This window comes from the organism of the source record quoted next, unplaced genomic scaffold, assembly GCF_019419815.1.
Source record: "Pyrus x bretschneideri cultivar Hongxiangsu unplaced genomic scaffold, Pyrus_bretschneideri_v1 Contig55, whole genome shotgun sequence".
Lineage (NCBI taxonomy): Eukaryota > Viridiplantae > Streptophyta > Magnoliopsida > Rosales > Rosaceae > Pyrus > Pyrus x bretschneideri.
In genome coordinates this window covers 2429174-2454926 of record NW_025999793.1, presented here as the reverse complement: position 1 = coordinate 2454926, position 25753 = coordinate 2429174, and the positions used below count along the sequence as shown (strand labels likewise).

General features: G+C 35.4%; 1 protein-coding gene and 1 long non-coding RNA gene across 10 annotated transcripts; one reads left to right on the top strand and one right to left on the bottom strand.

The window, feature by feature from the left end:
• Positions 1-6162: 6162 nt before the first annotated feature.
• LOC125470989 lies at positions 6163-7760 on the bottom strand. The gene is made up of 2 exons (XR_007253325.1): positions 7201-7760; positions 6163-7084 (listed from the first exon to the last, which is right to left on the bottom strand). It is a non-coding gene; the product is annotated as an uncharacterized LOC125470989 (long non-coding RNA).
• A 3818-nt stretch (positions 7761-11578) lies between these two features.
• Positions 11579-24981, top strand: LOC103928081 (pre-mRNA-processing protein 40A-like). 9 transcript variants are annotated; one of them, XM_048570780.1, is made up of 32 exons: positions 11579-11736; positions 11839-11913; positions 12401-12468; positions 12783-12844; positions 13393-13458; positions 13554-13889; positions 13974-14135; positions 14228-14304; positions 14450-14519; positions 16941-16993; positions 17084-17141; positions 17268-17605; positions 17712-17772; positions 17850-17945; positions 18079-18147; positions 18231-18308; positions 18644-18730; positions 18826-18860; positions 18966-19071; positions 19591-19671; positions 19757-19849; positions 19921-19974; positions 20064-20180; positions 20348-20446; positions 20773-20820; positions 20893-20985; positions 21826-21933; positions 22085-22149; positions 23456-23555; positions 23686-23982; positions 24073-24206; positions 24481-24981. In XM_048570780.1, the coding sequence occupies exons 4-32, from the start codon at positions 12812-12814 to the stop codon at positions 24524-24526; spliced, it is 3060 nt and encodes a 1019-aa protein (XP_048426737.1). In that variant the 5' UTR covers positions 11579-11736; positions 11839-11913; positions 12401-12468; positions 12783-12811; the 3' UTR covers positions 24527-24981. The 9 variants fall into 9 exon arrangements, with proteins under 9 accessions (XP_048426737.1, XP_048426740.1, XP_048426734.1 ...); XM_048570783.1 differs by having other exon boundaries at positions 12359-12468; positions 24076-24206; XM_048570777.1 differs by having other exon boundaries at positions 12359-12468.
• Positions 24982-25753: the final 772 nt, after the last annotated feature.

Here is a 25753-nt window from a genome sequence, read left to right as displayed (position 1 = left end):
CTCGTGTTAAAGACATGTGAAACTTTGCGTTGGTGGGTACCTATATGTTGATTCGCAGTCATGAGGGCGATGGCTCTCGAGACTGAGTCTATCTAGCCTCGCAAAACATCTCGAAGACCTTCTCATACTGTTCTTCAAGGATCTCATTCCTTATGGCCATTTTTTTATTTTATTCAAAGTTCTAACCTCTTCAACTTTAGTTCGAAGAGCAGGCTGGATCATTTCCCTCATTCGCTACCTCACGCTAGGCATGCAAGGGGTGCTTTTCTGTATGTTGTAGCTTCCTTCGCTCCCCATGTTAGAGAGGGATGCCTTATCAAATGAGAGTGCATACATGATAAAAACCAGTCTGACAAAGCTGGTGAAAGTAGGAATTAATGTCGTTTCCACAAATGACGCCAAATGTTGATACACAAAATCAATTAAACTTTGGAACATCGTATAGTGACAAGTTTATGACCTTCACAAGGTTGCTTCAATCACCTATTGAGTATACTATGTAAAGAGATAGAGGTAAAGAAGCAAACACTAGAAGTACGTGGTTCAACCTAAGTTAGGTTACGTCCACGAGGGTTGATGAGTTCTTATTAATAGTGAAAAGTTTACACAATACATAGGTTTAAGTATAATCATTATTAGTGAGTTCTAATGACGAGTTTAAGTACAATAATGGCATTAGAAATTAATTGTAGGAGAACGGTCTCCTTTTATAGATAAGGAAAGTCTTCGGATCCTGTCCACGATTGATCTAGGACTCTAAGAGCTTTATTTTGATGTTGACATGTGTCGTGTTGCGATTAGTCTCTTGATTGGGGAGGAACTTGTGTGCTTCAGCAAGGGTGCCCCCACATGAGCTCTTCAGTGGACCCTTGAAGGCACAGAGTTGACCAGTGATTGGTAGTTTCGGAAGTGATGAAGTATGGTACAAACAACAAATATCAACTTTTCCTAAAGCTCTTAAATGTAGATTTTATCTATTTAGACGTGATTACTTTGCCAAATCCCCATTGTGCTCATTTACTTTTGTAAATCTCGTTCTTCCCTTCAAATCCATACATTATGAGCCAAAACTGACAAGAGCATAGCTACGTTAACTCGAACAATTTAAACAGTCCAAAACATAAACTTTGGAGAAAATGACTGTGATAAATAACCTATTAACCTATAAAATAACAATTCTTCTGCCATTTTTCTTAATTCAATGTCGGTCCCTTTTTTAATTTTATTGCGTCACCTAATTTTAACTTATATTAGTTATAACACAAGAGTGGTCCTTGTGGCTGTGGTTAACTGTAACACGCAACTGTGAAAAAATTAAAGCCCTTGGCTTGAGGACGGGGTTATCCTATAAAAAGATCCACTTGTCATATAACTATTGTATTGAAAGATATATCTTTCGATGAAGAGGAAGAAATGGATAAAAGGAAATTCTATAAATTAAAGTTGAGGAATACTTAAAGGAAGAATATTTTATATTTTACAAAATATAGATACGCTATATTTTGTTATGCTTAAAAAAAATCGAATCAGTAAAAAAAAAATACAAACAGATGTCACATTTCACGATATATATAGTAGTGGGGGATTATGGGACAAAAAATAATTCCATTTGGCATGGTGCTAGAACCTTGTTTCAAGATGTTTTTGCTGGAGCATTCCAAAAACTTTGAGATCCAACTACAAGAAGACAAGTAGTCTAATACAATATGCTTTGTTAATTGTTACTTTTCATTTTTATTTTCTTTTTGTGATTTTTAGATGGGTTACCAGATAAATCTTGATTTGAATCACTGCCTTTTCTTTGACTCTTGTTCTTTATTTATCCGGGAGATGATCCCAAATAAATAGGTATGAAAGCTATAATTGTAAACCACGATCAAATCTATGGAAGCATTGGTTTATACATTCCTTTCAGTCTCAACTCTAGGAATAATTTTGTTTCGCTATCTTTTTTCGATAACCACCTAAAGTTCCAACTAAAAAGGTCAAATGATTTCTCAATATCTCAATTGAAGTACGGATTCTCCCCTTGTTCCTCGAATGGATCTCTTAGTTGTTGAGAGGGTTGCCCAAAAGCAGTATATAAGGCGTACAATTTTTTGGCTAATAAAAGGGATCAAATGGTATAATTCTTTTGTTGGTAGATTGGAGGAATAGAAACATGACTATTGCTTTCTAATTGGCTGTTTTTGCATTAATTGCTACTTCATTAATCTTACTGATTAGTGTACCTGTTGTATTTGCTTCACATGAGGGTTGGTCGGGTAATAAAAATGTTCCATTTTCCGGCACATCATTATGGATTGGATTAGTCTTTTTGATGGGTAACCTTAATTCTCTCATCTCCTGAACCTATTCATTCTATATCCAAAAATGAAATGCCCCTCCCAATTCCTTCAGGTTGTGAGACACATTAAATTTCAACGTAAGCCCCAAAATTTCAAATAAAGAAAAAAAATAGAAAATTTGAGGGGGGTGGGTCAAACTTTTGTGGTTTTGAATTATAAAAATATATATAAATACAAAATATTAAATCAAAATAAATAGATGTAAGCTAATAAAAAACGAGTCTCTTGAAACTGCTAATCAATTTCTTGTACAACCAAGAAGAAGCCACCCCAATGGGTATCCTTTCACAATCTTTAGGAGCAGAATAGCCAATTTGAGAACCAAGCTATTTCGATGCCTTCTTAATTAGCGTGGCAAGACAATTTCACAAAACCACTGGATTTACAGATTCAATATTACTCTAACAAGAAGAAAAAGATCAAGATTAAATTCTTCATATTTATCGATTATGTACTTACGTAAAGAATTATGGTCATAAATTTCTACTTTTTTGTTGGGTCAAATAATTTTCTATTGTTTGAATAAGTCTCTATAGCTAATCCTCCATATTCAACTTCAAAAGTTATGCCCTTCAACAGTTGGACAGACATAATATAAACGACCAGATAAATGACTCTTTGTTTCCAAATGCAGAAAACATTTTGTTTTGCTGGAAAACTCAAGGGCAACTCAAGGATTGATCATTTCAAATTAAGACGAGATCGATCGAATTGTTGTGTACATTATCTTACTTTTCAACACCAGGAATAAATTTTTTTTACAAATAATGTATTTCTGTAGTATAAGTTACTAATTTCTTAATCTTAATTTGAATATCATAGATGCAAATAATTATTCAAATTGAAGACTGTTTAGTCACCAAATGTATCAATAAAATGAATAGTTCGTTATAAATCTTTTACTTAGTGTCTACACTGTCGATTGGGTTCATATATTTAAATGACTAAACAATCTCAGACTCAAATAATTCTTTTTGTTTAGATGATCTTGAAATAAAGATTAAGAAACTGAACGATCACAATATAAAATTTGTAGAATATGTGCATTCCTCATAGGTGGAACGCAAGGATTATCCATTCTTTTACTTACATACACAACTTTTGGGTACAAGAAATGTGCTTTCTTTTAAATTACAGACCATGACTAGGTCTTTAAACTAGGACTTTCAAAGCCAATTTTGTTTACAAATTTTAACCCTTTACTATTCTATTCTTGTACTAGCAAGAAGAATGTGTTACTACTATACTTTGAAGGGTGTCCAAACCTTCTTAAAAGCCACCCCAATGGTATCCTTTCACAATCTTTAGGAGCAAAATAGCCAACTTGAGAACCTAGTTATTTCCAAAACCACTGGGTTTACAAATTCAATATTAAAACTCTCACAAGAAGAAAAAGATCAAGATTAAATTCTTCATCTTTATTGGTTCTGTACTTACGTAAAGAATTATGTTCATAAATTTCTACTTTTTTGTTCGGTCAAATAATTATCTACTGTTTGAACAATTCTCTGTAGCTAATCTACCATATTCAACTTCAAAAGTTATGCCTTCAACAGTTGGACAGACATAATATAAACATGAAGATAAATGACTCTTTGTTTCCTAATGCAGTTAACGTTTTCTTTTGCTAGAAAACTCAAGGGTAACACAAGGATTCATCATTTCAAATTAAGATGAGATTGATCGAACAGTTATGTACATTATCTTATTTTTCAACTCAAGGAATAATTTTTTTTGTATAAATAATGTATTTTTATATATATAGTATAAGTTATAAATTTTTTAATCTTAATTTGAATATCATGTATACAAAGAACTATTCAAATTGAAGACAATTTAGTTATCCAAATATATCAATAAAATGAATAATTCATTATAAATCTTTTACTTAGTATTAATACTGTTGATTGGGTTCATATATTTAAATGACTAAACGATCTCATATTCAAATAATTCTTTTTGTTTCAATGATCTTCAAATAAAGATTAAGAAGATGAACCATCACGGTATAAAATTTGTAGAATATGTGTATTCCTCATTGGTGGAACGCAAGGATTATCCATTCTTTTACGTACGTACGCACGCAACTTTTGGGCACCTGAAATGTGCTTTCTTTTAAACCACAGACCATGACTTGGTCTTTAAACTAGGACTTTCAAGCCAATTTTGTTGACAAATTTTAAAGAGCTAATAGTAAGCTTATCTTCCTTATTTCCAGCCAAGTGAAAGTTAAAACTGACAACGATATTGCCGTCGGACCTCGGTGGAGTTCTCCTTGAGCTTCCTCCATGTCGACTACTGCAGATAAATATAAAATAAAATAAAAATCACATTTATTAAATGAATATCTAATTATATTTAGGAAGAATATATTTACACATCCCAAATTACTTCTCACATCTTTTTAATTTTTTTAATATTTATTTATCAAGTGCTAATGATGTGTAAAAAATATTAAAAATTAAAAAAATATGGGAGAAGTAATTTGAGATGTATGAATATAATTTCTTTATATTTAAGAGGGCATAATAAATGATGGGTAGTATTGGAGCCAAATACAACGTACCTTACACGGGTAGTTGTGCGCATTTCTTGAGGAGTTTTTCTGTTCTCCTCAGTAAACACAATTCTTATCTCACGCCCACCAATGACTGTATGTTCAACTGTTGCTTTGCTTCCGCTGCATCCTCACCAAAACGGTACTTCACCACAAACCCAAAACCCCATGGCTCCTTCTTCTGTATTTAAGAGATCAATCTCCAGTGCCTCCTTCTTCTGAGGTACTGCCGAGTACTGAGATTTCTCATGAACAACCTTTATGAAGGGTTCATCTTGTTTGTCCATTTTAACTCATATGTATGCACATACCTGTAATTTCTCGGAGATATCAATAGATAAGCTTTATTTCATTCAATGTATTATGTCAAATACAACAAAACAAATACTTCACTAAGATGTGATACTTCTGGACCAAATATCAATTTATCTTTACCCTCAAGAAGATAAATGATTATTCTTAGTATCTACATCATTTTGAGTATTCAACTCATAATCTTCAATCCTTATGATTCTTTAATATCATAAACATCATGGATAATATCCGTGTTGGTATATTGTTCAATCAACAATTTGAGACAATATTCATTTCAATACTTTATAATCTTTCTAGACTTTTCAGGAGTCTCAATCTAATGTCATCAACTCTTGCAATAGCTTTTAGTATGTTGCAACAATATCATAATGATAATACTCACTAAGGCAATTTATATCATCCATTGGTATTGAGTACATATTTTATACTTTAACCTTTTGGGACTTTCTTCATGCAATTTGAATCCTTCAAGGGTTTTCTACACTTTATGACACATTTTCCTTTGAAATTTATATAAAGCAACTTGCTTCCATGTATACTTGAGGGATTTACTTGTTGAGATGTGATGTGGGCAACTCATAACCATTCATATATAATTCTCCATTCATATGAACTTGTTTACAAGAGTATAATTTCAAGTTTCACTGAGTAACCTTGTGTCATATCATGAGACTGTATATCACTGTAAACTCCTTGGTTCAACATCTTTTGATTATTTGTATTATATACACATATATAGGTTCATTTTTTCACGTTTTATAAAATTGTAATGGAATTGCCTTTCTTCATTTTTTTGGTCAATAATCTTTCCTTTCGGCAACGGAAAAGATTAGGACTCAATATCAACACAGCTCATTGATGAATTTAGTAGCTACTTGTAAAAACCAAAATTACCATTGGTTATCATCAATCTGTGATCCTATATTCTCAAGTGCATGGGCATGCATAAAACATTTTCATTTCTTTTGGATATCCATTGCCTCTTTAAGAGCATTACACTATCTCTTCCAGTATAGTCATAATTTTAGATAATGCGGATCATAACCTCTTCTTAAGTGTTATAGAGCTTGGATTGGAAGCTCAACTTTCGGGAGTTGAGTCGTTGAAACCTATATTTCTACCATGCTTCCTGAATCACCAGCTACCATTCTTTAAAATCAGTTTCCTGGAAACAAAGATCATTCAAACGTCATTATTATTAAACCTATTAGCAAGAACAAAGATCCTTAAACTTCCTATTTCCATATATGAATTTAAGGAGGAGAGAAAAACAGAGTTATGCATTAATGTACTAAATGGAAACTAAACAAAGTGTCGTTTTCAACTTTCATAATCATAAAAATTTAAAATTTGGTTCCACAATAGCCCCAAAGAGAGAAGCTAAAATTGCTCACCTTGAGTTACAAAAGCCCCAAAAAAAATGAAAAACTGAAAACAAAACTGAATTAAACAACCATATGCAGCCAAATTAAACACCCACAAGCAGGATCCGAGGGTACAAACAAAACCCCCAAAATCACAAAAAAGAAATTTGAACGGAAAACCCATCTACAAATCCAAAATCACAGAAAAGAAATTAAAACACTTACATTGAGAAAGACGTAAAACTCACCAGGAAACGCCTGGGTACAAAATTTCTCCACATCCAACTGAAGAACCCAAGAAACTACTACAGGTTGGGTGGTTTTTCAGCCAGAAAGTGCGGTTGGTAATTTGTGAGACAAATATCGCAAGGTCGGAGAGGGAGAGAAGGCGGCGTTTAAGAGCGAAAGAAATTGAGGTTCGAGAGCGACATAAGTGTAGGGATGTAGACTGATTTGAAGAGGCAGGGCATTTTCACACATGTAACACATGCAACGCATATCTAACAATATACACATATATATATATATATGTATGTATGCAACATGAAGATTTCAGAAAATGAAGCATATAAGGATTGAAAATTCTGAAGGAAAAAAAAAAAAAAAAAAGACTTACAGTGACAGACGGCGGAGGACAAAGGTGCGATCGCGGCTCAAAGAAAACCCTAGCTCGATCCAAGTCGCAAGGCAAAGGTTTGGACAGTGTAGGAATCGAAGAAAACCAAATGGCTTTTCGAATTCGATTTTTTTTTTTTTTTGTTTGGAGTTTGGCCGTTGTGATTTGTAGTTTTTGAAGAGAGAACTGGAGAAATTTCTACTGGGTTGGTTTTTTTCAACAGGAAAGTGAGAGAGAGAAGTCGAGATCAGAAAGCGAGAGAAGGCAAGCTTTGGCAACATAAGGGTTTGTGGGAGAGATCGGAATGGATGGAAGGCTTCTGCAGTAGAGAAGGAAAGCATGAGAAAGAGTGAGAGATGAGAGAAGACAGCAAAGTGAAGGAGAGTCAGAGGAAAAGTCAAGAAGGAGTCGAAGCAAAGCCCTTCGATGATGATCGACGCGTGGACAGGATGGACGTCATTCCAATGTGCGGATGAGGAAAAATGGGGAACGACAAAGAGAAGCCGAAGCGATGATCAACACGTGGAGAGCATTCGGGCGGAAAAGAACAACAAACTCTGTATTCGAGGGCAAGAAGGTCATTTCCTACAGCAGAGAGGGAGAAAAGAATCGGAAAGAAAGGAATGGGAGGGGGCAGCACGGAAACTGAGTCTTAGTAGATAATAAAGTAACGTTGATTGTTGATGGTCCTAAATGGCTCAACTATTGTCTGTAAGAAAATCAAATAATTTGGGTCATTGATTCTCGAAAAAACACAAGCAAGGTAAAGATCTCCATGTAGGATCACTCCTACTACTACCCTTCTTGCAATCATCTATAATTTATTCAGCACAAAATAACAAAATTAATAATGTGAGGCATTTGTATTTGTGGGTCAAGCTAGTTGACCAAGGCATTGTGCCCGCCTCATCCTCATTGCGTTCAACTTTGAATCCTCTTCCCCGTAAATCAGAGCATTTTAGAATAAATTTGTAAAAAAACAAAGGGTGGAAAGCATTTATTTTGGTGTTGAAAGTGTTCTACCACTGCAACTAAGCTTTGATCCAACTTACTTTGTAGAAGTTTATGTTGCCATCAAATGGAATCTCGAGTTGACTAAACGGATATTGCAAAACCATGTGATTGTATTTCGACAAACAGAGAGGAGAATCGGAGCCATGTTAAATATAGGTGTCTGCAGCAACTTCGGCAATGGATTGACACTACCCATTACTTGGAAAGCTGGTCTATGGGGGTAATGACGAATTTCCAAGCGAAAAGCGTATTGCATAAGATCAACCAAAGCAAAACTACCCATCCACACCGCCAATATGGTCGAATAAATTTCCTTAATTTTGGAAGAGAGATTTCCATGATCTAATGTACCTCAACGTGGCCTCGGTTTCAGCGTCAAGCAGATTCTAATGAAACAATTCCAAACAAAATTACAAATCATGAGAATTTCCAATATGTTGTCTTGGTGGATGACACAGGAGGACTGATGGGCATGCGTGAGCTGATTTTAGAGATGGTCCCACTAGTCACCAACTGCGAGCAGGCAAAGGTCGCCGACATTGGAGCCACAGTCAGAGTAGTGATAAGACAAAAGATGAAATGACTTGAGAAGAATGGTTGCCCTCGAACTAGAATGAGCGAGTGATGCTAAAGGCAAAAAAGAGTAAACAAGTTTTTTTCGGAAGGTAAAAGATTTTTGTACAACACGCAATGTATTATTTATCATTTATATTGTATATTGCATTATAATCCACAGTTTGTAAAATCAAAACCGCATATTAAACCGTTTCTTTCATATTCATTTATTTTTATAAATTGTTTGGACTTTTTTATTTTTTTTGAGTCGAGCGATAACGTTTATAAGTTAGATATTAAATTAACCATCGACTGGATTCGAACTCACGTTATCATGTAAAGACACTTTTTTCATTATTATGATAAATGGCCATTTGCAAATTAATTGAACAATTAAACCAAAAGAAAAAAAAAAAACCAAATCAAATCAAATTAACCAACCCAAACGGTTTGGTTTTGTTGGGGTTTTCGGTTTTTCGAATTATTTTCAGCGGCGTTGGGCGTTGAGTCAAGTTTGGAATACCGAGTATGAATTGCAGACTGCAGTTCCGATTAATTGGTTCAAAGTAGTGTGGAGACTCTAAATGTTTAATAGGATTCGGCGGATTGGTGTGGCTGTTGGGACTTCAATTTGCAGGCAACTCGGTCAAGTTTTAATGGAAGCTATGGAGGATATGACTACTCTTTTCTCTTCTCAACTGGCTCTCACGAGCGAGGAACAACAGGTGATTGTGGTGGACAAGAAAGAAGGGCTTGTACTTAAGAATTCAAGGGTTTTCTAGTGGGTAAGGTTTTGACGAGGAAACCTGTCAATCGGGAGAGATTCAAAAAACACACGTATCATCTTTGGAGGCCAAGGGCCAGAGTTATGATTGTGGAGTTGGCGAATGATCTTTTCTCCTTTGGTTTTAATAACGAACGTGAAGGAAGCACAGTGATGAGGAGCGGACCGTGGCTGTTCGAGAGGGCACTCTTAGTTTTGGCTGCAGGAGATGATCTTACTCATCCCTCTGGGATTCCGTTGAAATTACAAGAATTCTGGATGCAGGTCAAAAGACAACCACTGGCTTATGTGACCCGACAAATGGGCCAATTTCTGGGGAACCACCTGGGTACGTAAGTAGTGACACACCAAAGCAGGATATATGGTGTGAATGGAAGCGTTCTTCGTATCCGAATGGTGGTAGATATATTTCGAAGCCTCTCCGTCGCAGTATACTAATTCAAATAGATGGTAAACATGTTGAGGTTTCGGTACATAATGAGAAATTAGCCCTAACATGCTTAATTTGTGGGATGGTAGATCACGTTGAGGAGCAGTGCTCGCATTTTCGAGGGCGCAATGATGATGTGCAGGAGTTTGAAATCTTCTTGTCTCACATTGGTTAACAGTATTTTTTCACTAGCCTTTATATAGACTTGTTCCTTTTTCTTAGTAATTAGAACTTGGACCATTTAGAAATGGATTGAAGGCTTAGGCTTGATGATTAAACTATAATATTACTATTAATTAATATTAATTAATCAAGACAAGGGCCTTGGGGAACTTGAGGACGGAAATACTGTTCGAATAACATAGCGTTTGCGCTAGCATCTACCTTCAATTCATTCAAGTGTGTTCTTGAGTATGGGGTCATCGACATCCTCTAGTTTGCAGAGGCCTATTGGATCTCCGTGCTTACCTATCGGATTTCTCACATGCCTAGGTTAGCTGGATTCTTCGCCAGGCCAATGTTGTCGCTCTTCGCCTTACGTGAAGTGATCTTGGACCAACTGGTGAGAAGACTTGGATTGGTGGGTCACCAGATCTTCTAATGGATGTATTGTTGGACGAAAACTCTGCATGATTTTCTATTTTAGCAAGTTATAATTTACTGCTTATTTGAGGATAGATAGCTATTTAAGCTATTTGTGCACAACGTTCTTTTTCTCTCGTCCAGGTTGAAATCTCTAACAGGTTTTTATCAAGGCCCTTATATGCACACTATCCTCCTATTTGTACTTATTCTCTTCCAATAAATGAATATCATACTCTTTTCAAAAAAATAAAAAAATAGTTTAAGTAAGGATTTGAGTTCAATAAGAAGATTCAGAACCTCTTTGGCCTTTGCATTCAACTCGAATTCCGTCGAGTTGAACTCAAACCCATTTTTATATGTTATTAAATGGTGAACAAGCACTAATCTTGTTCTAAAGTTGAAGTTTTTCAACCCACATTTTGCACCCTAGAGTCTTAAACCTTGTGTTTTTGGCCACTGAAAGTTTTACTTGTATTCCAAGATCTATAAATCTTAAACTTTATTTTAATGCATAGTCAAAATTAGATCTCTCTTAAATTACATATTTGGGCAGTTAGTTGACTCTAATATTGACTATCTTCCTTAATAAAATAAAATGTCTTTTAAGTCACTAGTAAGAATATTCTTTTGATATACATCATCAAACAATTCATTATTATTTGTATTCTCCAAAATGGGAGAAAAAAAAAAGAATTCACATATACCCTATGGTTGTTGCAACTTATAGTTATATTCGTAACCATTTGAAAAACACAAAAAAAAATGTCATTTTATCTAAACTACTAAATCTACAAAAAAGAAATTCAAACTTGAGTATAAAAAGATATAAGCATTCATTGTATCAAATTTCAAAGAGAGATGACGGGACGGAATGACGCTATTGACAACAAGTAGTCTAATCCACATGCACCACGGTCAAAACGGTTTAATTAAAATCTTACCACAACATATGCGCCAAATAAAATTTACCGCATTAAGAGGGGCAGCCGCATCATAAACCGCCAAGTTACCGAGGACTAGGTTGAAATTTTGCGTTTTAGTTAAAGCTGCAAAATTCAGACCAAAAAAAAAATAAAAGAAAAATAAAAGCTGCGACGGGCGAGATCGATAACGCTTGGAGGCTTCAAGTTCTCACGTGCTTCACCCCATAGCTTTCATCACTGAGCTGGTACGATTTTTCCTTCAAATTTCATCCTAATTTTTATTATCTTTGTGATTATTATCACGCTTGAATTCCATGGCTGTCGGATGAATCAAAATTCTTTTGCAGTTTCCAACATATGTATGTAGATACTGTATGTATCTCCGGCTTCAATTGTCCTCGTTGGGATATCCAATTAATTAGGTCAGTTTTTGTTTAATTGGGATTCTTAAATTTGAAACTTTAGGGATTTTAATTTGATTGGATTGACATTCTGGGTTGGTTTTGGATTTGGTGGTGGCAGTGTCACAGCCTACATTTTGCTTTCTGGAAAATATCTGTGTATTTGGCTTTTCTGAGAATTTAATCCTTTTTTTTATTGAGTTTTCAAAATCTGTTCTTGACTCTTGTAAAGCAGTAGAAAATATCTGTGTATTTGGCTTTTCTGAGAATTTAATCCTTTTTTTTTATTGAGTTTTCAAAATCTGTTCTTGTAAAGCAGTAGAAAATTGTATTTTTCAGTTAGCAATAATTTTTTTTTTTTTTTTTTTTAAATAGTTCGTTGTCTCCTAACTGCAAGATAAAAATGGTTACTTAGTATTTGTTTCATAACTTTCTGGGTTACTCTGTTTTTGTTTTTTTGTTGCAGATTTGATTCCTTGAACTTGAATTGGATCACTCTTTGGTGCAGTGCTTATTAAGTCTTTGTTGCGCATATCAACCATCATAGAGGACTTCCTGCTATCATATTATAATTTGGTACTACTCTACCTTTACCCTTCTTTTTCTTGTTTCATCTTTCTGTGCATTGCCTCTAGAGTGTAGTTTAGTCTTAATATCTCTTCTTAGCAATGATCATTTAACGAACATCTTTCCGAATCTGCAACCCTCAATGCCACAAAGTTTAGGTTTCAGTTTTCTTTGCAGACTGGATCAAATCATATACGGCTGTATGTTTGGTGTAATTTCCATTATGTGGATTGTTGACGATAAGTACTTGATAATTTGAAGTGTCCATCCTAACATGCTCCCTTGATTCTGTAAGATTCTAATGATGTTTATTGTCTTTGCAGTTGCTTTCAGAGGCTTGTATCTTAGTGAAATGGCCAATAACCCTCAATTTTCAGGTCTACAGGTAATTTGTAAACCACCTAGATTTTAAAACAAATTTTTTTGTTTTTCTTTGATGCTCAGTGTGTGTGTTTCTTTAATCTATATTTCCCGCCACTTAGAGATGAAGGGTGATCTTTTCGGATTCTTTTGAGGCCATTACTTTTTATCTACATTCCATATAGCTTAAGGCAGTCATGGCATCTTAGCTTCATGCATCAAGGCTTTTCTTATATCTTCATAGGTTCTTATGCATGTGAAGTGACTAAGTTCCATTCTCCGATATATTTAATATTTTGATTTTCCTCCATGGTCTTCTTGACTACTGCCTTCCTTTCCGCATTTTCCTCTGTTCTTAATATAATTTGTTTCTTTTTACAAAAAAACCCACCCATTTACCTTTCATAATTTTACTGGTTATACTTTTTCCTGTACTTGAATTTCTTTTAAAAAATACATGTAACTTTCAAAAAGGATGAAAGCTTTTGATTCCATAAAAGAAAAAATTATAAAAATAGATGTGGCCAATTATGCTTTGCTAATTAACTTCTCCATTTTCTTTTCCTTGTATAGCCTCTTCGGCCTCCTATAGTTGGTGCTGTTGATCCTCCTCGAAGTCTGCCACCCATGTCTTTTCAAGTAACACATTTCTTCTTGACGAATATTTGTGTCACCTGTACAATATTAATTTTTATAATTAAAATAATCCCTTTCAATTTAATTTTATGCTACAGTTCCGCCCAGTAGTTCCAACACCACATTCGCAGGAGTTCATTCCTGTGGCTTCTCAAAACTTTCAGCATGCTGGCAGGGGTGCTCCATTGATGAATGTTAGGCTGCCTCCCCCAAATCACCAACCCCAGTTCTCACAACCAATGCAGCATCTACCTCCAAGGTCTGGTCAGCCAGGTCATGGTATGCCTCCATCACAGGCAATTCCATTGCCAGTTGCTCAGCCTAACAGGAATTTTGCATCTGAGTTGCCTCTACCTCAGCCTAATTCACAAGCTCCAAATAACGTCATGCCTAACTTAGGTGGCCCACGAGCAGCTGTCCCTTCATCATATACTGTGAGTTTCATGAGTGTTCTTGGTTGACCTTTTGGTTTACTTGAAATTCTTTAGGCCTTGAATTCATAACTTGCACTTATGCAGTTTGCAACTTCTTCTTATGGTCAAATACCAAGAAGTTTCAATGACTCCACCCAGTATCAGTCTATACCTCAATCGCATGCAACCAGTGTTTCATCTGAGGGACAAGTTACATCTCTGCAGCAAGCCAGTGAAAGGCCTGCTGTAACCACCTCCAATGCTCCAGTAAGAATTCTTCAGCTTGGAGCCTAGTTGTCATGCTTCTCAGTTATCTATGATCATTTATTGCTAATGTTCATTATCCTTTAAAACTTCAGGAAACAGGTGTTCGACCTCCCCCGGCCGGAGGGACTGCAGCAGAGTGGAGAGAGCATACATCTGCTGATGGAAGAAAGTAATTAGTCTTACTTTTCCACATATTTGTATTGTACTCTTTGTTTTGTTAGAATGTTGTGCTTTAGTGATTACTTGGCTGATCTGCACTTTTCAAGGGTCACTCTTGCTAATTGAATATATTCTGTGCTGTATGAACTCTTCAGATTTTATTACAACAGGAGGACAGCATTATCTACTTGGGAGAAGCCTTTGGAACTGATGACACCTATGGAGGTGAGTCATGCAACTAACTTGCTTTTCCAGGTGTCCTTTTTTAAATTTTTAGTGATATCAATTGACAGTTTTCATTTCCGTGAAATTGTGAGCTTGTCTGTGTGTTTCCTTCCCGTGTTGATGCTATTCTTGCTGGGTTTGATTTATCAAGTTACTTGTGAGTGAAATGTCTTTCATTTTTGTACACTGAATGCAAACTTTTATGAAGTCTGGTGAAACTTTAGCTCATTACTGGAGTTCCTCTCAAGCAGGAACCCACGATTTTGTAATTTTATTGCAAGGTTACCAATGTCGAGGGCCTGGTTGGACCATTAGTTATTAAGCTTTTCTGCTTACATTGACTTGTTGCGATAAGTCATTTTTTGCAACTTTATTTATTTTAATTGGATCAACTATGGTGCTAAGTTCCCAAAAATTCTGTTGGTTACTATTCTCATAAGTTTATACTGTTAGGATGTCTTTTTTTTTTTTTTTTTTTTAATATTCACACTCCCCCTCACATGTGGGCCTGTCTTGACCAGTGGAGAACCCAACATGTGGAACTCTTAAATTGAGAGGTTGCAGTCCCAAGGGTTTAAAACCTAATGCTTTGGTATCAACCACTATCCAGGAAAGTTTAATCTCTTAGGATGCAGGCCAACTATTGTCTTATATCCCAAGAGTTCAAAAAAAGGGGAAGCGTTAATGGAAAAATTGTTGTTCTGGAAAATCCTACAGCTTTTGTAAGGGGAATATTTAGTACGTACAGAATGCTGTTTTGGTTTTGGAATTACTTGACAAGATTTAGAATTTTAGGCTACAGACATGTAGTTAGTAAATTTAAAAGAATACACAAAATGAGTCTCTCAATAATCGTTATCTGAGTTTCATGGTAATTGTATCATCTTACCTAATCTTTTTTGTTCAGTATACAAGTTCTGGTAAATGACTTGCATCTTTACTTCTTGTCATATTCTTAATCATTTAGTGTTTGACGTAATTCGAAGGTATTCTCTTTTGGTAAGCGCTTCCAGGGTATTATGAGTTTTGTTTTCTGCTGTTTTCTATTTGCATTAGTCCTAGAAACAGTGTTAATGGTGATTTAATTCCTTTTTAAGAATTTTTTTCAATTTATTCTTCATCCATTTCTGCATTGGGCGATGTCCATAGCTTTAAAGATGGTTACCGGTACATACCGTGCCAATCTATTGGGAGGTAGGATATGCTGTGGGTCTTTGTTGCTTGCTCTACATTGGTGTGATATGTTGTCTGTTCAATTCTTAGTGCATACTATTTGAATAAATTATCATATTTCACATTTACACTGATAAGAAACTCGAAAACTGACCCCATAACTTGCATAAGCATAATCTTTCTTTTATACATGCATATGTTGTGTTTCCAGTTTCAAAAACCTGGCTCTGATCGCTACTCATCCCTCATTATGGTATAAAAGATATCTTATTTGAGTTTTTAAAAAAATTTACTATCTTCCTTGTAGTTTGAAGGGTTTGGCCTCATATCGTTTGGGGTTTGTCCTTTAAATCGTGTGTAATCTTTAGTGCCATAGAGGATAAGAAGGTTGCAATGGCTGTTGCAATGGCTGATTATTTCAATAGCTTTGGCGACTTTTATCATTGGGATTCTATATTAGAATGGCCTTTGCATAAGTTGATGTTGCAAGTTGGTAAGGGTTAAAGACCTTTTTTGTCACTATGTTATCAATTTGTTAGGTGCTTCCAAACATAAACAATCTTAGTCCATTTTGTCTGTTTACAGGTAAAACATATTAAACTATTCATTAATTGATCTAAAATCAATAGATTTTTATTTTTAATTATTTAAACTTTAAAATTTCATTTGGATAATAGTAGTAAAATAAAAAGGAACATCAACCCCTAGCCACACCCACCAGTCAAAATCCCCCACCATTTTTAAAATTTGTATTAGCTGTTAGTTCTAGGGGCAATGGAGGGAGTTATGGGTATTATTAGACAGTTTCAGGTGAAATTCATCCATTGTTGACCTTAAGCAACTTTTGTCTGCGTGCTTTAATGTTAGGATGAAAACTAGAACTATTTTAGACTTAATATCATTTGGTTTTCGAATTACATCTTCTCCATTGGCTCTCTCTCGTATATTTTTACTGAAATGTGCTGATTAATGTCTTCTTCAATACATGTACACCTTTGTGTGCGTGAGAGAGAGAGAGAGAGAGAGAGAGAGAGTCATCGTCACGCGTCTTCTTTGTTGTGCTGGATTAGGATAAAATTGAATAGTTTTAAAATTTTTATTAGGACTGTAGTGCTGTTTATGCTTTTGCTGTAAGAACTTTGGTTCTTATTGTTTTATTCCTGCCCTTCCTTTCTCTAGCATTCTTGTTTGGGAGAAAGTATTATTTAAGATAGAGATTCGACTTATTTAGTATCTTCACTGGGACAGAGGGCAGATGCATCAACAAACTGGAAGGAGTTTACCAGTCCTGATGGAAGAAAGTGAGTAATTGGTATTTTTGCATTGAGAAAGTCATCAACGCAAGTTCACAATTGCACTTGCTTACTTCATCCTACATGCAAATGTTGCAGGTATTACTACAACAAGGTCACCAAAGAATCAAGATGGACTATGCCTGAGGAACTGAAGGTTTTTGTTCCAACCCATTCGCTTATGCCATTCATCATTCCCTCAACCTTTTATAGTTTTTCAGTTTTTTTTTTAATTTTCTCCCACTAATCCTCTAAAAAATATGTTTTTATTTATTTATTAAAGTTGGCTCGAGAGCTAGTAGAAAAGGCGTCTGTGAAGGAAATACAACAGGAAATGCTTGGTGATTATCATGCCACAGTCACTGTTTCCCCCTCTGTAGCTGAAGCTGATACTTCAATCGGTACTGCTCAAGTAAAATCAAGCCCTGTTTCGGTGGCACCAGTTGTTGCCACTGGTGATATTCAAACTGCTGTACCATCAAGAACATCTGCCTCACCTGTTGTGGACTCTCCTTTGAAAGAAAATCCCAGTGAAGTTCAGACACCTGTTGCACCATCTGCCACTGTTATGGGAAGTACTGAAGCTGCTGTCACAATCAACGATGCTGCTGCAGAACCAATGTACTGTCATTAACTGGTTTTTTTAATGAAATTTTCGTTTGCATTTGGAGGAGGTATATTTGGCATGTATTCCGAGAATCTGACTTTTCTTGCGCCCTATTTGTAGGGAAATATCAGCTCAGGATTTTGATAGTTCTGCTGATGGAGTTCCTGCTCAGGAGAATGAGGTATTTCTTAGGTTTCTTCTGTAGTTTTTGAATTCCTGACATACTTTTCTAGCAACTTATATAGCGAGGTGTTGCAGGAAGCTAAGGATGATGCAATGGGAAAGAAGATTAATGATATTGCTGCTGAAGAAAAATCAGTTGATCGGGAACCCATACCATATGAAAATAAACTGGTACAAATAATTTCAAATTTTGAGACACTGCGTTCTCTTTCATTGTTGCTTTCTCAAATTTGAATGCATTTCAGTTTCTGTCATTGTTACTTTCATGGCAATACCCTTATTATTTACCTTCTTTCTTTTTCAGGAGGCCAAAAATGCATTTAAAGCGCTCCTTGAGTCTACAAATATTGGTTCTGATTGGACTTGGGATCGGGTAATTCAATTATTGCCATATATGCTCTCAGTTTTTTCGCTAATATTGTTAAAAGTTCATGATATAATCCTGAAAATTAGCAGGCCATGAGAGTGATAATTAATGACAAGAGATATGGTGCTCTTAAAACACTTGGAGAGCGGAAGCAAGCTTTTAATGAGGTAAATCTTTCACATTGTTGTGTGCACTCGTATCAAAGAAATTAATACATATACCTAGTAGTGGTTTCATGAAAGTGAGTTACTGGGAAGGGGATGTGGTATTGTCTCAATCTTCTAGACTTTGGCACGTAGTGGTCAACTCTCAAGTACTGGATCCATGGATTTTTTTTACACTGAGGTTACCATTAAATCCTGACAGTCCTGTATGGGATTCTTATTAAGTTATAGATGTGTATTGTTTCAATCACTCTTAGGGTATATAATTGGTGCTGCTAACAATTCACTGTATATCTATATGCCTGTAAATAATCACTAATGTTGTTATTATGCTTCAGTTCTTGGTACAAAGGAAAAAGCAGGAGGCTGAGGAGAGGCGTATCAAACAGAAAAAGGCACGGGATGAATTCAAAACAATGCTGGAAGTACGTTGTTATCTGCTCCCCTCAAATTCTTCTTCTCTACATAGAAATTATATGCTTTGTCTCATTTATTTATTCATGGCTTGAATTCCTTGCAGGAATGCTCAGAGTTAACATCATCTGCAAGATGGGGGTCTGTCTTTCCTTGTATCAATATTCTTCTGTTTCTAATGTGTGGTTAATAGACAGTTTGATACCTATATGTATGTATAAGACTGATGGTTGAATTATCATACAGAAAAGTAGAGAGCATATTTGAAAATGATGAACGTTTCAAAGCTGTTGAACGGGATAGAGATCGCAGGGAGATGTTTGAAGACTATATTGAGGAACTCCAAAAGAAAGTAATTATCTGCCATTTTTCTCCTGTATATGTAACATTTATATGCATGTTGTGGATGTTTACATCCCTTAGTTGCAAAACGTACATTGGCATTGAGCAACTTCAGGCTGGGATGTTGCTGAGGAATCCTTGCTTGTCTAACTATTGTACCTGAGTTGACTCCTTAAGACTTGGTGTGCATTTGTGTGTGTTTCCACTTTCCAGTGTGTATATTTGTATGCCTGTATTTATGTACAGATAAAGGCATGGATATATTGAGATTTGCTCATTTTAAAGCTTGATTTTTGAATGGCTATTCTTAGCTGACAAACAGAGCTTTAGATAAGACTGACCTCATAAATTAGGTGCTACAAATGTAACCTTGCCATTTTTTCCATTCGTCCTCATTGTGATAGTATCTATTAACATAGTGTGGAAGTACTTTAAATTGACATTTGATGCCCATTATCATTTGGTGCTTTGAAGATCATAGATTCTAAGTAAATTTGCTCTTATTGCTGTTAAACTGGATTTGGAACAGGAACGAGCAAAAGCACAGGAGGAACGTAAGCGCAATGTATTGGAATACAGGAGATTCTTGGAATCTTGTGATTTCATCAAGGTTCTCTTTTAGCATGGTTCTTTTGTATTCATGGGGTTCTTTTGCCATTAAAACTTATGGATCTTGGCATCACCTTCTCATTTAGGCAAACATCCAGTGGAGAAAAGTTCAAGATCGTTTAGAGGCTGATGAAAGATGTTCACGTCTTGAAAAAATTGATCGTTTGGAAATTTTCCAGGTAATGCTTCTCATTTATCGAGTTATACTTCCAACCGGATGTTGAAGCTTATTGTAAAATGTTGTTCACAGGAATATTTGCTGGATCTACAAAAGGAAGAGGAGGAGCAGAAGAGGATACAGAAGGTTCTTTATTGTTTGACTGTGCTGACATTGATCTATATGTTTATGTTCAAATGGACAATTTTTTTTATTTGGGTTTTCTTGGAGAATAGGAAGAATTGAGAAAGGCAGAACGTAAAAACCGCGATGAGTTCCGCAAATTAATGGAAGAACATCTCACGGAAGGCACTCTTACATTCAAAACTCAGTGGCGTGATTACTGCATGAAGGTTAATATACCTTTTTCCCTGTATCTGTAACGTTATTTCCTCTGAAAAATTCAAAATTGTGATGAAAACATAATTTTTTTTCCAGCTACACTTAATTTAGCTGCTATCATGTTGTTATATCATGTTTTGAACTCCCTTTTTTTCCCCTTTTCTTCTGTCCTCTTTAGGTGAAAGACCTAACTGCATATCTGGCAGTTGCATCAAACGCCTCCGGTGCTACTCCAAAAGATTTGTTCGATGATGTTGTTGAGGAACTAACGAAACAAGTAATTAAACTATACCTTGCCTTTTTTATATTTCTTAAAATGAAACAGGATCTATAAATCTGTCCTCCAATGACGATTCGTCACCTTTCCCTATGAATCTATTTGGTTTAAGTTTCCATGTTTGGGTCCCTTCAGTTTGATTCTGTAATTACATTTCAGCAAGAATTTCTTCTTTCTTTTCCTGTAACAATATTAAAAAAGTTGTAGTTAAGCTTTTTTTTTTTTTTTTTAAATGCATGAGTAAGGCATCTTACTGTTTTTTCTTGAATCTTTAGTTTAGTTCTTAGTTGCTTACAAACTAGAAATCTTGCCTATTTCTTTTACAGTATCAGGAGGACAAAACTCGAATAAAAGATGCAGTGAAATTGGGAAAGGTTTGATTGCTCAGATTTTTCTTGTTTATATTTTCTACTATCATTAGATATCTAATGCGTGGTTGCTTTTAGGTCGTGCTTACATCAACTTGGAAGTTTGAAGACTTCAAAACTGTTTTATCAAATGATATTGGCACTCCACCGATATCAGATGCCAACTTAAAGGTACATTTAGACTTCAAACAAATATTACGATATTTAAACTTGAGAAGTCTTTAATGGGAGAGATTCTTCCTTCGGCTGCTAAATACGGTAGCACACACAGATGTAGGACCACACGGGGTTTTTGGAACCAAAATACATTGGTTGGGTGGTTGGATGGGCATGTAGTTTGGTCATTGGACCTTAGAATTTCTCTTATGGATATTAGCTTTCATCGTGTGGATCATTGCTCTTGAGAATCATCTAAATAACTAAAGTTAATGATTTGTGGAAACCACCATGGACAAACACTGGTCAACACATCAGTTATAGGTAACAATGTATTTGCTTGTAATTTTTAAAATCGTGCCTACACTTCAGTAACCAATGTACCAATTTTTCAAAAAAGCATCCAAGAACATATTCCAAAGAAGGTTGCTACATTTACTCAACCTCAGATATAATTCCCTAGTCATGATGAAGCTACCATATGCATTCTTAAACTAAATCAATGCCATTGTTCCAAATTTTCAGTCTTTGCCAGTCAAGTTGTCATGGATGAATTTTAGATGAACTTTTCACTGCTTTAGGATGAGGTAGATATAACTTATAAGCATTCAAGAAGTTTCAAGGAATATAACACATAGGAAAACATCACTATGTGCAAGTATATTCTTTCATATTGATGTTTGAAATGTCAACCAGAGTGGCGAAGTTTCCGTGTGGCAAGAAAACTCTGTTCTCTGTTGACAATTTAATTTTTAATGATCCATTGTTTTTATTTTTCCCTTTCATCCTACAATAAGTGCTTTGTTTTGGTAAATGTGCTGCAATGATCTTATGTGATTTTCAACTGCCTTGCAGCTAGTTTTCAATGAGTTACTGGAACGAGTGAGGGAAAAGGAGGAGAAAGAAGCTAAAAAGCTTAAACGTCTTGCAGAGGACTTCTCTCATCTTTTATCTTCTATCAAGGTGTGGCATGCTGTGTTCCAATTTCTGGTATTTATGATTCTGTTATTTTCCTAATGGTTTGGCAATTGGCACCAGTAGAATATCTTTCAATATTATCTTCTAGTTTTTGGTTTGAAATCTTGTCATCTTTCTGATTCATTATTTGCTGCAGGAGATAACTCCATCTTCCAAGTGGGAGGACTACAAACCACTTCTTGAAATTAGTCAAGAGTACAGGTATAGCTTATTACACGTAACAACTTGAATCACCTTCCAACTATGTTTTGTGCTATAATAGTGTTTTTGGTATGTGAATTTTAGGTGAAGTGTAGATTTAGTCCTTCAATTATCACCTCAATGAAAATTAGGTCCCTGAATTATTTTTTTTGGGGGAAAATCAGTCCCTAAATTCATTAAAAATTGCTAATTTCATCCCTACTATTATATTCAAAGCTATTTTATCCAATATTTTGTCAACTTAAGTGTGGGCACACGAGAAAGGATAAGATTAGGAATGAGGATATCCGAGGTAAAGTAGGAGTAGCCGAAATTGAAGGAAAGATGAGAGAAAATCGGTTACGGTGGTTTGGACATGTGCAAAGAAGGCCTATTGACGCTCCGGTTAGAAGATGCAACTACGGAACAGAGGTCCAGGGCCGAAGGGGTAGAGGAAGACCTAGGAAAACTTTGGAAGAGACTCTAAGAAAAGACTTAGAGTACTTGGATCTAACGGATGAAATGACACATAACCAAGCGCAATGACATTCTAGGATTCACATAGCCGACATCACTTAGTGGGAAAAGGCTTTGTTGTTGTTGTTGTTGTTGTTGTTGGTTCGTCAACTTAAGTCAATAGACACACTTTAGAGTGTAATGCCGTCATTTTTTCGCCTATAAGCCCTTAACATTTCATATAGGTTGCGGATCTAACGTCTAATTTACCCTCCAAAGTTAACTTACACTATTTCTTATGAAAAACTACCAATTTACCCTCCAAAGTTAACTCCATACACTATTACTTTTTGAAAAACTACCAGTCTACCCTCCAATATGCATCACATGCAAGTAATGTGACTGAAATTGACAGAAAATTGAATATAGTAGCTTCGAATATAATATTAGGGATGTAATTGACAGATTTTTATAGTTCAAGGACTGATTTTTCTGAAAAAAATAGTTTAGAGACCTAATTTTCACAGAGGAGCTAATTCAGGGACTAAATTGGCAGTTCACCCTTGATTTTATGTGGTGACAAACTATGGTTAATTTGAAGCACAATTTTGTGACTCATAATGTATCTGCTTTAACTATCACTTTTGGGCCTAAAGTTTAATATCTGAGAGATCTCTATTGTCTAGCCTGATGTTTAGGGCCGTAGAGAAGAAAATTTGGAAAATAAACAAAATTTTGAAGAAACTGAAATTAAAGTATAACGGGAAAGTTAAGTTCGGCATATTTCTTGTCACTGGATACGTTTGTTTTGGCTTTGTTAGTCTTCAATAAATACTATCCTCTTCCCTGATTATGTTAGATGCATGTGTAGTGGCATTGGTGATGAGAACTTCTGCAAGGAGATATTTGAAAAGCATGTAATGCAACTGAAAGAACAAGCAAAAGAGGAGAGAAAAAGAAAGGAGGAAAAGGTACTAATTAGCTGGATCACATTATTTGTAAATCCATATCTGTTTGATGTATAAGCTTTTATTCGCTATTCGATGTGGAATGAAACCTTGAATTTGAATCTATGAATTCCTTTTATATTACACCCTCTAGGCAAGGAAGGAAAAGGAGAGAGAAGAAAGAGACAAAAGGAGGGCGAAACCAAGAAGGGAAAAAGAGGTGGAATATGAACGAGAAAACGAGGAACACAACAAGAAAGATGGAGCAGACAATGAAATAGCTGATGCAATGGATATTCACGAGTCCAAAGAGAAAAAGAGGTCAGGACATGATGATAATAGGAGACATAGGAAGCGGCATCATAGTGATGAAGATCATGGGAATGGAAATGAGAATGATCGGTCTAGAAAATCTCACAGATCTAGCAGCGACCACAAGAAATCAAGACGGGTATGTTGAGAAATAATTGTGACTCTTCATTTGATTTATTATCTAAACATTGATGTAAAGTTTAGCTCATTTCTAATCGTGATGTCACAGCAGGAACCTGGTCCTGAATCAGATTCCGAAAGCAGACATAGAAGACATAAAAGAGATCACCGGAATGGTTCTCGTAGAAGTGGTGATCGTGAGGAGCTAGAAGATGGGGAATTTGGCAATGTTGGGGAAAGTCGGTAGTTGTTTCATCCTCCAACTTGGTTATACCCATGTTTAAACTTTTCTTAATATTGTGAAATATATGTTTTCCTTACAATCTTAGAACTTCTAGTGCTATATATTTAGTTCGAAAAGAGCTATTTCCTTTTTCTTTTACTAAGAATTAGCTGCATCATGCTGTACTACTTCCATCTAGTTTTAACCATTAACAGGCTTTCTGTTAAACTATTTTTCCGGTCTCTTCCTTGCCTTCTTGAGCTTGAGCATATTTGTTTCTTTTGTGTGGCCAAGGGTTTCATTGTATACACAATACAGAGGTTGCTTCTTTTTCCGGTAGTCTTTTGTTTCTCGGGGGTGGCCGGGCCTGAGAAGAATCACTTCCATTTGGTTTTTCTACGGAGAACCGCCACTTCTGTGGCTTTTAGCATTTGAAGTTGGTGTGGGACTTCTTTTCGTCTGTTGAAGCGACCTACTTCAATGAAAAGCTAGTTGCGAGTCGCTGAAAAACAAGTTTGTTGCGGCTAACTTGATGAGCCGTTGCCTTCATCGAAGTTTCCTGTCTTGGGGAGCATATTAGCTTTCTAGTCAATAGTGATGCAGAAATCATGTAGATTGCAAATAATACAAATGGAAGAAATGATATTTGAAACATGTCGTACTCTGTTTTTCTAACTTAATAGATATTGGTAGGATTTCGTTCAATGTTTTTATTCAATTTCTGTCATTTGGTAGATTATAGTGAAATTCAAATTATCTGAAGATTATACAAATGAAATTTTATTTTCTTTGGAAGATTGTACCTTTCTCGGCTTTTTTGTACTGCAGATTTGAATTAAGTTAGGTTAGCTAGGGCAGTGTACTATTCTTTTAGCATCCAAATTTAAATTACTATTTTCGTAATTGAGATTAATTTAGTGTAGAATATCGCTTATATCTAACTTGACATATATTATAAGGCTGCAAGCTTTGTAAGGGGTGACGAAAAGAAGCTTCTTTTCATTCCCATTGCCATGCCTACATTCTTACTTTTTCTCCTTATACTTTTGAGCCACCCAACCCTACCAACACCCAACAACTAATAATTAATTCCAAAAGAATGGTCTACGTTTAGCATATAAGAAGATTAATCAGAAAAATCCCACATAGTTTATTTATCATTTGCTTATGCCTATCGGCAAGTTATTTATATCTTTCTCGTTACGTGACAAGCATACGATAACTTTAAATTCCAAAATGAGGTGGCTGAGCATTGAAACTAATAAGGTTCAAAATGAGCGGTAAAAACCAAAAACTTCATTAAAATGGGGTAAGAACCCAAACAATTTTTTTTTTGCCACTTAGTATTACGATTCAGTAATATTTATCTTTACTTGTAATTAATGAGATATTTTAGGTTCGATTCTCATCAAATGCGAATTTGAATCACATTATTGTTAGTCCATTGTGAGGTTTAGCCAACTCCCCAACCTCATAGTGTACATAATATCGTTTGTTAAAAAAAAGATAAACAATTTTCCTAATTGTAATGTGTTCATATCACCTTGGAAGAATCCAAACATTTTTC